General features: G+C 33.5%; 2 protein-coding genes across 2 annotated transcripts; one reads left to right on the top strand and one right to left on the bottom strand.

Moving 5' to 3' along the window:
- Positions 1–1,759: 1,759 nt before the first annotated feature.
- LOC110870168 (protein FAR1-RELATED SEQUENCE 5-like) lies at positions 1,760–5,168 on the bottom strand. Its single transcript, XM_022119371.1, has 5 exons — positions 5,147–5,168; positions 3,686–4,493; positions 3,337–3,592; positions 2,559–3,122; positions 1,760–2,387 (listed from the first exon to the last, which is right to left on the bottom strand). The coding sequence occupies exons 1-5, from the start codon at positions 5,166–5,168 to the stop codon at positions 1,764–1,766; spliced, it is 2,274 nt and encodes a 757-aa protein (XP_021975063.1). The 3' UTR covers positions 1,760–1,763.
- A 633-nt stretch (positions 5,169–5,801) lies between these two features.
- Positions 5,802–9,741, top strand: LOC110871195 (pollen receptor-like kinase 4). Its single transcript, XM_022120098.2, has 3 exons — positions 5,802–6,566; positions 7,681–8,268; positions 8,867–9,741. Exons 1-3 carry the CDS (start codon positions 5,906–5,908, stop codon positions 9,550–9,552), a joined length of 1,935 nt encoding a protein of 644 aa, XP_021975790.1. The 5' UTR covers positions 5,802–5,905; the 3' UTR covers positions 9,553–9,741.
- Positions 9,742–10,326: the final 585 nt, after the last annotated feature.

Genomic DNA, 10,326 nt, shown 5'->3' with positions numbered 1-10,326 from the left:
TATTATAAAACGCAATGTTTTTTCATTTATCTTGGTTTTTATATAAATCATTATTTTCTTGATCATGCTAGTTACTTTGAGTTAAAAATGCTACTTACTATAAAACGCAATGTTTTTTATTTTAAAATATCAGTTATTTTTTGTTATCTTAAAACGCAATATGTATCATTTAAAAAAATTAAATCATTATTTTGTAAACAATTTATACAATTATATAAAATTTATAAAACGCAACATTTTAATATATGCTATTGTCTTTTTAAATTATTACAATGTATTAAAATGCTAAAAACTATAAAACGCAATATTTTTTCTAATTATTCTTTTCCAAACATATAACGCAATATATTTATAACGCATTGATTTTTTTTTTTTAATTTATAAAATACAAAAAACAAATAAAATAAACTGATATCTTAATGACAAGAAATGATTAGACCAAAAGCCTTAAAAAGCCTTTTAGATTCCTGATATAAATACTGTATATATGATGGAAATATCAATTAAAAGAAAAAAATAAAAAATAATCATTATTATTAAGACAAATTGATTCAAATTCCTCTACCAGTAGATTATATAAGAACAGAAACCCTAAACTATTTTCACATTTCTCTCATCATACACCAAAAAACACCAAAATACCCAACACACACAAACCCTAAAATGGATAATCAACAACTATCAGTTTGGTGGGTTAAAAGAGGCAATTTCTTTCTTCAATTCCTTGATGGAAAAAAAATAAAATACCATTCCGTTGCTTCTGTCCTTCAAAACTGCAATGAAAATGTTTTGAAAAGGATGAACGAAATAGGTATACCACCTTCTTGTTACACAGATCAAACAGCCGCACTGTTCAGAATTCTACACAAAAGATATGGTAATCCGAATCAAACAGAAATTGAAGATGCCCAGGTTACATCTTGGGAGTTCATTGAAGAAACTTTCAAAGTTTCAGTGACTTGGGACGATGGTGAGGTGGAGATGTATGACCCAAAGGACATATCTACCAGTGAGGATATAAGTTTTTTGAAGCAGTTATCCGAAATACCAATCATCAACAACTCTGCTAGCAAATTTGCAGAGAAGCTTCAAAACGCAGTACTCTCACAGGTTGAACTTTGGGTTGAATCTGAAAGTGATGAAGAAATCCCTGATGGAAGCTTAGGGTTTTCATCCGATGAAGAAACAAACTTTGATCCATGAAGCTGATCATGCTAGTTATTTTTGTTATTTTTGTTGCTTGAAAAAATCATCTTTGTTTAGAACTATCATTATCTATATAACGCAATGTTTATTATATCTACTTGAATTTCTTGTTTAATATTATGTTTAATATGTGTTACAATAAAACGCAATAATAAAAAAAAAACATATTAAAGTATATTGTTCTATCTATAAAACGAAATAACAATATACTGTTATCATAAAACGCAACTTTCCAAAAAAAGCTGTCATGTGATTTTGAAATCCCTTTTGGAATCTTAGTGTTGTCATCATTTCGTGTTTAATTTGTTCTATGATCTATGTTACAATAAAACGCATTAATCAAAAAATACAATTTAAATTATATTGTTCATGTATAAAACGCAATTACAATATATTGTTGGTATGATAAAACGCAATTAACCAAAACATACTGATAAATATGATGGATATTATAAAACTCAGTAATAAAATGAGATGAAACATATACATCATAAAACGCAATGACAAATTTTTTTTTACTTATTGATAGCTGATTTTGTCAGAATTTCTATACATAATTACATTGCATTGCTAGAACCTATAGCATTAGAAGAAACCTTATCTTTACATGTGCGACTGTTATGTCCTTTTTCACCACATACACGGCACGATTTCTGGATCTTTGATGATTTCTGAATTGCAATCTCACGATTTGACTTGATCCTTTTTTGTACACCGCATCCTTTGGTCCTTGTTTTGATCGGCACACGAATAATAGAATCTGATTTTTCTATGTTCCCTCCAATTTCAGCAAATCTTTCTTTGCGACTAGGAGGCGGCGCAGCAACCATAACCTCATCCGCTTTATCAATATAACTTTTAATATGATCCCTGTAACGACACAACTCATCTATATCGCCAACCAGCCTATTAACCACATACTCATTTGCAACAACGATTTCTCTATAAACTTTATCAATTTCACTATTCCTACCAATTTCATCAAACCGAATATTTGAATGATTTGATCCAACAGAAACAACATCTCTCATCCATCTTCTATGAACATATCTTCTAGGAAACTCATTTATATCATCATACCGTAAAACGTAAAATATATGCCGGCATAATATACCAAATTGTTCAAACCGTTTGCAAGAACAACTTATTGTTAATCCATCTTCTTGTTTGCTGTATTGCACCTGTAAATAAGATTAAAAAGCTATATAAAATTAGTGAAATTAAATATAAAACGCAATGAATCTTAATTATAATACAGATAAAACTATATTTTCATATAATGATAAAACGCAATGAATGATGGAATAATAAAACGCAATAGATATTTAAAAATATATAAATTTAAAAAATACCTTCAAAAAAGATGTGCATGGCTGTCTGAAATCCTTTATTTCAAAATATTGAACATCACCCACAATATCAAGAGACTTTGACATACACTTTGTAATGGCAGCATCAATTTCAATCTGAATATCCTTAAAAATTGTTTTGGTGTATAATTCTGATGCTTGTTTCTCCAATACAAAGTCACTCCAGGGCTTAGACTCAATATACCTTGTATCATGATCATTCCTCCTATGCTCATGCCTTTGAATATCCATTGCAGTCTCAAAATGAGTGAAAAATTCAACAAGTGTACATCTTGGATTGCAAATCTGACCAAAGAAGTAATTCTCGCTTTCACATCTCGAAGTAGTACGCATAAGACCAGCCAAATCCTCTCCATGGTAATAAGCAGGAATCCAGTCAAATCGAAGATCGTACATATCTTTTAACCACTCATGATTTTCCAATCCAAAAGTAGACATTATTGAATGCCACTCAGTTTCAAAATCTTCTGGACTAATAGTATCATTCCAAACAACATGAGTCATTCTTGTATTAAAATCAGTGTTTGCAGACAAAACAGGACCAACCTGAATAAAAAAGTAATAATATTATAAAACATAAAACGCAATAATTTAAAAACAATATATTGAAAATGATAAACATAATGAATTGATGGTAAAACGCAATTGTTTTGTAATTCTATTGATAAAAATATTTGGTGATCTTATTGTATAATACATAAAACGCAATAATAAAACAATTAAAATTTCAGTTTGTTATATCATAAAACGCAGTTAATACCTTTGTCTTCAATTTCTCCCATATGTGCCACATACATAACCTATGCCTACTTGAAAGTACATCCTTAATAGCTCTCTTCATTGCAGCATCTTGATCAGTAACAACAACTTTAGGCTCACTTCCAAAAGCATTAACAAAACACCTTAAAAGCCATCTATAAGAATCTGCAGTCTCCGAACCAAGTAATGCACCACCAAATGTGACATTCCTATAATGATTATCAATACCAGTAAATGGAACAAAAACCAAATCATACCTGCATAAAAAACAAATTAAAAAAGCATTAGAAATTAGAACAGAATGTATAACGCAATAGAATATATAACGCAATAAATGAAAAAAAACTTACTTGTTTGATTTATAAGTAGCATCAAAACCAAATATGTCACCAAAAACTGTATAATTTTTTTTTGATTGCTCATCAGCCCAGAAAAGCCCTTTCAATCTTCTATCTTCACCAATAACATAATCACATGTGAAACCCGGACAGCATTCTTTCTTCCTAATAAGACGCCTAACTACCATTTCTGCATCATACTCTCCGATATAAAGATTCAAATCCCTTCTATAATTCTTACAATCAACTTTACTAGCACCAACTTCACCAAAACCACCATACATTGTTTTCATAATATTGAATGCTTTAACAGGTCCAATATTGATTGCTGACAATCCAGATATAAAACTTTCTTTCACATAATCGATACTTCGTGCAGCCGGCAAGAAATGAATATCTTCATCTTCCACAAAGATATGATTATGTTCTTCTTCAAAGTAGTAGATTTTATACATATTATTGTTCTCTAATATTAATTTCACATGAGCATTGCATCCAACTCTTTTTGAACCTCTATTACGTCTAACAATCTTTTTACTATTCTCAACTGAACCAGAATCTATTTCTTTGCTAACATGAAATCCTTCTTTTGAACAGACAATATATCTTATTTTCACTAAACCATTTACATTTGTCCAAGAAGTATTTTTTCTTGCAGAAAAACCTGCAGCAAGTGCATATCTCTGATAAAACGCAAAAGCCTCATCAAATGACTTAAAAAACATTCCAACAGCAGGTGTAATGGATCCACTGACTTTAGGTTTGAAAAACTTTCTTCCACTGTTTATGCATACACGTTCCTCCCACTTGGAAATGTTATCTGAAACAATTAAAAAAAACTTTAAAACGCAATTCATCTTACATAATAATGTTTTTATTGATAAACCAAAAAATATATTAATAAAAATTTAAAATTCAAACATTTAAAGTTTATATATAGACTAATATGGATAAAAAGCATAAAAAGCAACAGCTTCAGTAAAACGCATCATATGATCTGAAACACTTAACAAATAATCATAAAACGCAATGCATCCTATATAATAATGTGTTTAATATTAAATCATAAAAATAAGTTAAAAATAATATATGAAATACAAACCTTTAAGGTTTGTATATGAACTATTATCTAAAAAATCATAAAACGCAATACATTCAGTAAAACGCATAAAATGATGAATAAACAAAACATTGTACAACAATAACAGTTATAGACAGTTAAAGCTTTATATAACATAAAAATAAAAGTTTTATATTCATACAATTTAATTAATATCATAAAACGCAACACTTCACTAAAACGCAATAAATGATGAAGAAAAAAAACAAACAAATTATGTTTAATTATACAACAATAACTATTAAACTTATGAAAAATCAAATATTACTTACAGAACCACGAATTATAAAACGTAAAACAAAGAAATTCAGAAAAAATAACAAAATTTTACTCCGAATTGAAGCTAAACATACCAGCAGAGTTTGAAGAAGACATTGAAGTTATCGAATTGACGAACGATACAAGATTAATGTTTGAAAAGAGATGAATTTGCAATCGACGGTGATTTAGGGTTACAGAACCTTCAATTATGTGATGAGAGTGATGAACTAAGAAAAGAAGTAACAGAATCTGTAATTGAATTAGAACGAAGATATGATAATGTAAAAAGACGAAAATACCACCGCGTACAAAAATTTAAAAAAATATGATGAACGGCTAAGATTACTTCCTATACTTCCTAGCCAAAATAAACTTCCTATTTGATCTTTACCCCTCGACTCAATTCAAAATTTTAACGAGTCCAATCTCAATAGCTTACATACGACTCAACTCGTTTATACAAAACGCGTACATTCCTATGGAAAAGTCTCAAAAAGCATCCTATCACAAAGTTATTATCAAATCATTGTACAAACAAAAAGTAATATTCCCATTAGAATATCTAGATTTTGTTTGGTTTCTCCTTCTCTTTTAACTTTAAACAACCGAACCACAACCCCTAGAGACTTGGAGTTAAATACAAACCGGCAAAAACATCTCTAGCCGGCCCATATCAGCAGCTAATCATCCAAACGACTTTGTCAATTTCAACATCTCAAATCTTTTCATATCAACTCCCCTCAACATTCCTCCCTCTCACTTCATCTCCTCATCCCTCTTTCTCCGCGACAACCCGCCCCCTCACCGCCATTAATCCGCCTAGCCAACCGCTGCATACGCCACAGCCCAACATGGGTTCGAAAACCAGACCGCATTGGCAATATCTGATCGTTTTTCACTTGTTACAAACGTGCATAACTGTCTTATCCGATGCTAGCGACATCGAGAAGCTCATTACCTTCAAATCATCACTAAACAACCCCGAAGCACTCGCTAACTGGGAACCAAATGTTGCACCATGCAACCTGGACAAAGAGATTTGGACAGGGATCATATGTAGAAAAGATGGGAGTGTGTCCGGGTTACGCCTCGAGAACATGGGCTTAAACGGATCCATTGACATGGACATACTGTCCGAGTTGCCCAGTATTCGAACCTTAAGTTTCGCGAACAACAGTTTTTCTGGCCCGATTCCGGATGTGAGTAAGATTGGTTTGTTACGGGGGATTTACTTGTCGAATAATAACTTTTCGGGGGTGATTCGGGATGATATTTTTGCGGGAATGAGCGGGATGAGGAGAGTGAAGCTCCAGAATAATAAGTTTACGGGTCGGATTCCTGGATCGCTTACAAAGTTGAGCATTCTTGTTGATTTGCAAATGCAGGATAATGAGTTCCAAGGCGAGATACCAGATTTTGAGCAGAAAGGTTTGAAGGTGAATTTTGCAAATAACAGACTTTCGGGTCGGATACCTTCTGGGCTCAGGAACCAGGATCCGAGTTCATTTGCAGGTATGAAATTTCAACCATTCACTGAATCATTAGATTGAAGTTCGTTTGTTTAATAAACGAACAAACATGAACAAAGCTTTTAGTTCATTTAGTTAAACGAACGAACATGAACATATGTCACGTTTGTTTATTTATGTTCGTGAACGTTCGTTCATTTAAATTCGTATATGCTCATTGCGTTACGTTTGTTTATTTAAATTTGTTTATGTTCGCTCTTTCGTTTATGTTCATTTATTTGTTTACGTATCTTAATATATTCATCATTTAAATGTGTTAGATCCATTACAATTTAAGTAGTTATATGAGATTAAAATACCACTCTTTACAGTTAATATAATATTATTGGGCCTAGCACATTGTTATTCATATTTACTTTTAATTAGTGTTAGCTTGGTTATGTCCGTTCATCTATGTTTAATTATGTTAGTTCGTTTATGATCATGAACTGCTTGTTTATATTATTAACGGACGCGCATAAACAAAAATGAACACATTCATTTTCTAAGAAATGAACACGAACAAGAAAACCCAGTTTGTTTAATTGTTCATGTTCGATTGTTTGTTTGGTTAGAGTTAAACGAACCCACGCACATCTTTCGTTTGTGTTCGTTCGTATTGTTCACAAGCCCAATCCCAGCAGAAGCCTATTACTCCAAATCGTTAATTCACCTAAAAACAGACGAAATATCACATATCCAACCAAACTTTAGCAATATTATAACTTCGTTTATAAAATTAAATGTATTATTTATTAATTTTTTTTTAATTTATGATACATTTATATATTCAGTTTTTATGTGAGTAAATAAGTTATAGTATACCTGTCTATTTCTCATACCCATAAGGCCATAAAAACTTTTAAACTAATCCATACCCAAAAAGCCAATAGGGTTCGAATTCTTTTTTCATTCCTACCTATATTTCAAAATATTTAAATATAGTATATTCTATTTTAATTGATTTTATTGGTTTAATTAATACAAAATTATGAATAAAAGGATTAAAAGTGCAATGCACGTCTTACACACGTCGAATTCTTTTGTATCCATTATTTTGACTTGATGACGCCAAACCCTAACAATTGTTTATTAATTATTCGGCCCCATGCATGCAGGCAACAATGTATGCGGTCCTCCGGTAACCACCAAATGCAAGATCTCCAACAAGAAACACACTCGAAGAACGTTAATCATCGCCATCATTGGAGTTCTAGCGATCATATTCCTCGTTTTACTCGTCCTTCACAAACGGAAAACACCCAAAAACGACTACATAAATCACCAAACAATGAAGCTAAACCGGAATAATCCTTACAAAACGAGCAAAAAGGAACTCCAAATGCAAAGTGACGAAGAAGAAAACCGCAAACGAACCCAAAACAGTGGGAATATTCAGTTTGTGAGGAGTGATAGAGAGCGGTTTGAGTTACAAGATTTGTTGCGCGCTTCGGCTGAGGTTTTGGGTGGTGGGAGTTTTGGATCAACATACAAGGCTGTGTTATTGGGCGGTCAAGCGGTTGTTGTTAAGCGGTTTAGGGAGATGAATAATGTGAGAAAAGAAGAGTTTTATGTTCATATGACAAGGCTTGGAAGATTCTCACACCCTAATTTGCTTCCCCTTGTGGCGTTTCATTACAAGAAAGATGAGAAGCTTTTGATCACAGATTTTGCCGAAAATGGGAGTTTAGCTAGCCACCTCCATGGTATGTTATGTTTTTGTTTAAAAGTATTAGTTCGGAAAATTACAAGCCAGTTAACGGGTCACAAAGGATAACATTTTAGCGTTAGGCAGGTTAACGGATAGAAAAGGATGATATTTTGGTATTGGGCAGGTTAAGGGATCAAAGAGGATAACCTTTTGGTATTGGGCAGACTAACGGGTCAAAAGGTATAATTTTTGGGTATTGGGTAGGTTAACATGTCAAAAGGGTAAATCTTTGGGATAATCCTTTGATATAGGCCTAGTTAACTGGTCAGAAAGGATAATCTTTTGCTATTGGGAGGGTTAATGGGCCAGAAAAGATAAATTTTTGGTATTGGGCGGATTAACGGACCAGAAAAGATAAACTTTTGGCATAGGGCCGGTCAACGGGCCATAAAGTATAAATTTTGGTGTCGGAGAGTTGGCCCAAAATGTTTTGGCCCGCAAATTTAAATCTCTTTTTGGAAGGTAAGAGAAACATTCATTCACTCTAGTAAAAAAACCATTACTAACGGTCTGACCCACGATTTGACCTAAAAACCTTCAAAATTGCACTGTGAACACGTTTTAACAAGTTCTCTTGTTTTCGTAACTTTTAGTTAAACGAAAGCCGAATGAGCCTGGATTAGACTGGCCGACTCGACTCAAAATAATAAAAGGCGTAACGCAGGGTCTCGCCTATCTCTACAAAGAGCTCCCCCACCTCTCATTACCTCACGGTCACCTCAAATCATCAAACGTCCTCCTCGACAAGGCCTTTAACCCTCTCCTAGCGGATTACGCGCTAAGCCCAGTCGTTAGCAAGCGCCATGCACAAGAGTTCATGGTTGCATACAAGTCACCCGAGTTCACGTACCATAACCAGACCACGAACAAGACCGATGTATGGTGCCTCGGCATTCTCATTCTCGAGATCCTCACCGGTAAGTTTCCTGCGAACTATCTTAAACAAGGGAAAGGTGGCAGCTCGGATTTGGAGACGTGGGTGAACTCGGTGGTGCGAGAAGAGTGGACCGATGAAGTGTTTGATAAAGATATGAAAGTGAAGAAAAATAGTGAGGGGGAGATGTTGAAACTTTTGAAGATCGGAATGTATTGTTGTGAGTGGAATGTTGATCGCCGGTGGGGTTTGACAATGGCAGTGGCGAAGATCAGGGAGTTAACGGAAAAGGGTGGCGAGGATGAGTACTCGAGTTGTACAAGTGATGGAGATGCATATTCTTCGAAAGGGACGACTGATGATGATTTCTCATTTTCTAAATCTGTTATTGACTCTAAACCCTAAACCCTAATTTCTATTTCCTTTTGTGATTTTTTTGTAATTTATGACATCAAATTAATTATGATTGGTTTATGTTGTCATGTACACTGAGAGCATTGATAGATGTTGTAAGTTGTAACTATGACTCATTAATGAGTATATCTTCATTTATTTTAAATAGTTAAAGTCAATTTTAAGCAGATATTATTAAAAGAGTATGGTTTGCCAAATTGTTTTACATAATAGTGATTGAATTTGGGGAAAATTACTACAAGTTAATCTTTAAAGCTAACGGAATAGACATGTATGTCCAGTCGTTAATGAATTAGACAAGCCCAAAGAAACCAATTAGGAGAATAGGATCCGCCAGCTAGCTAAAACGGCTAGGGCTTTGCATGCACAAAAGCTCATGGTAAAGTACAACGGGGTCCACATAATAGTCGGTCAAATTGAGACACGTGTAAAGCGAAAGCCAAATAGCCGGCTCCTATGATTTAGCCTCTCGCTTTAGCGGCCGCCTATTTAGCCCCGCTAGTTTTCATCTGCCGGCTATTTAGCATGTGCTTTTCATCCGCAGGTTGAATTTAGGTGTGACAACCGTCACTTTTCCGTACATTCCGTACACTAATTAAACAGTAATCTGTGCTTAAATAATTGTGCATGATCTAGTTTACAAGACAAATGAAATTTTGATTACTGTTATATACATACATTAGCATTTCAAGATACAAGACTTTATTCGTTGCTACATGCAACACAAGATAGTTCAGATGGTACACAGAACAGAATTGGCACCAT

The sequence above is a fragment of the Helianthus annuus genome, chromosome 8 (genome assembly GCF_002127325.2).
Source record: "Helianthus annuus cultivar XRQ/B chromosome 8, HanXRQr2.0-SUNRISE, whole genome shotgun sequence".
Classification (NCBI taxonomy): Eukaryota; Viridiplantae; Streptophyta; class Magnoliopsida; order Asterales; family Asteraceae; genus Helianthus; species Helianthus annuus.
The sequence above is the reverse complement of the archived record's forward strand: the minus strand, read 5'-3'. Positions and strand labels throughout refer to the sequence as shown.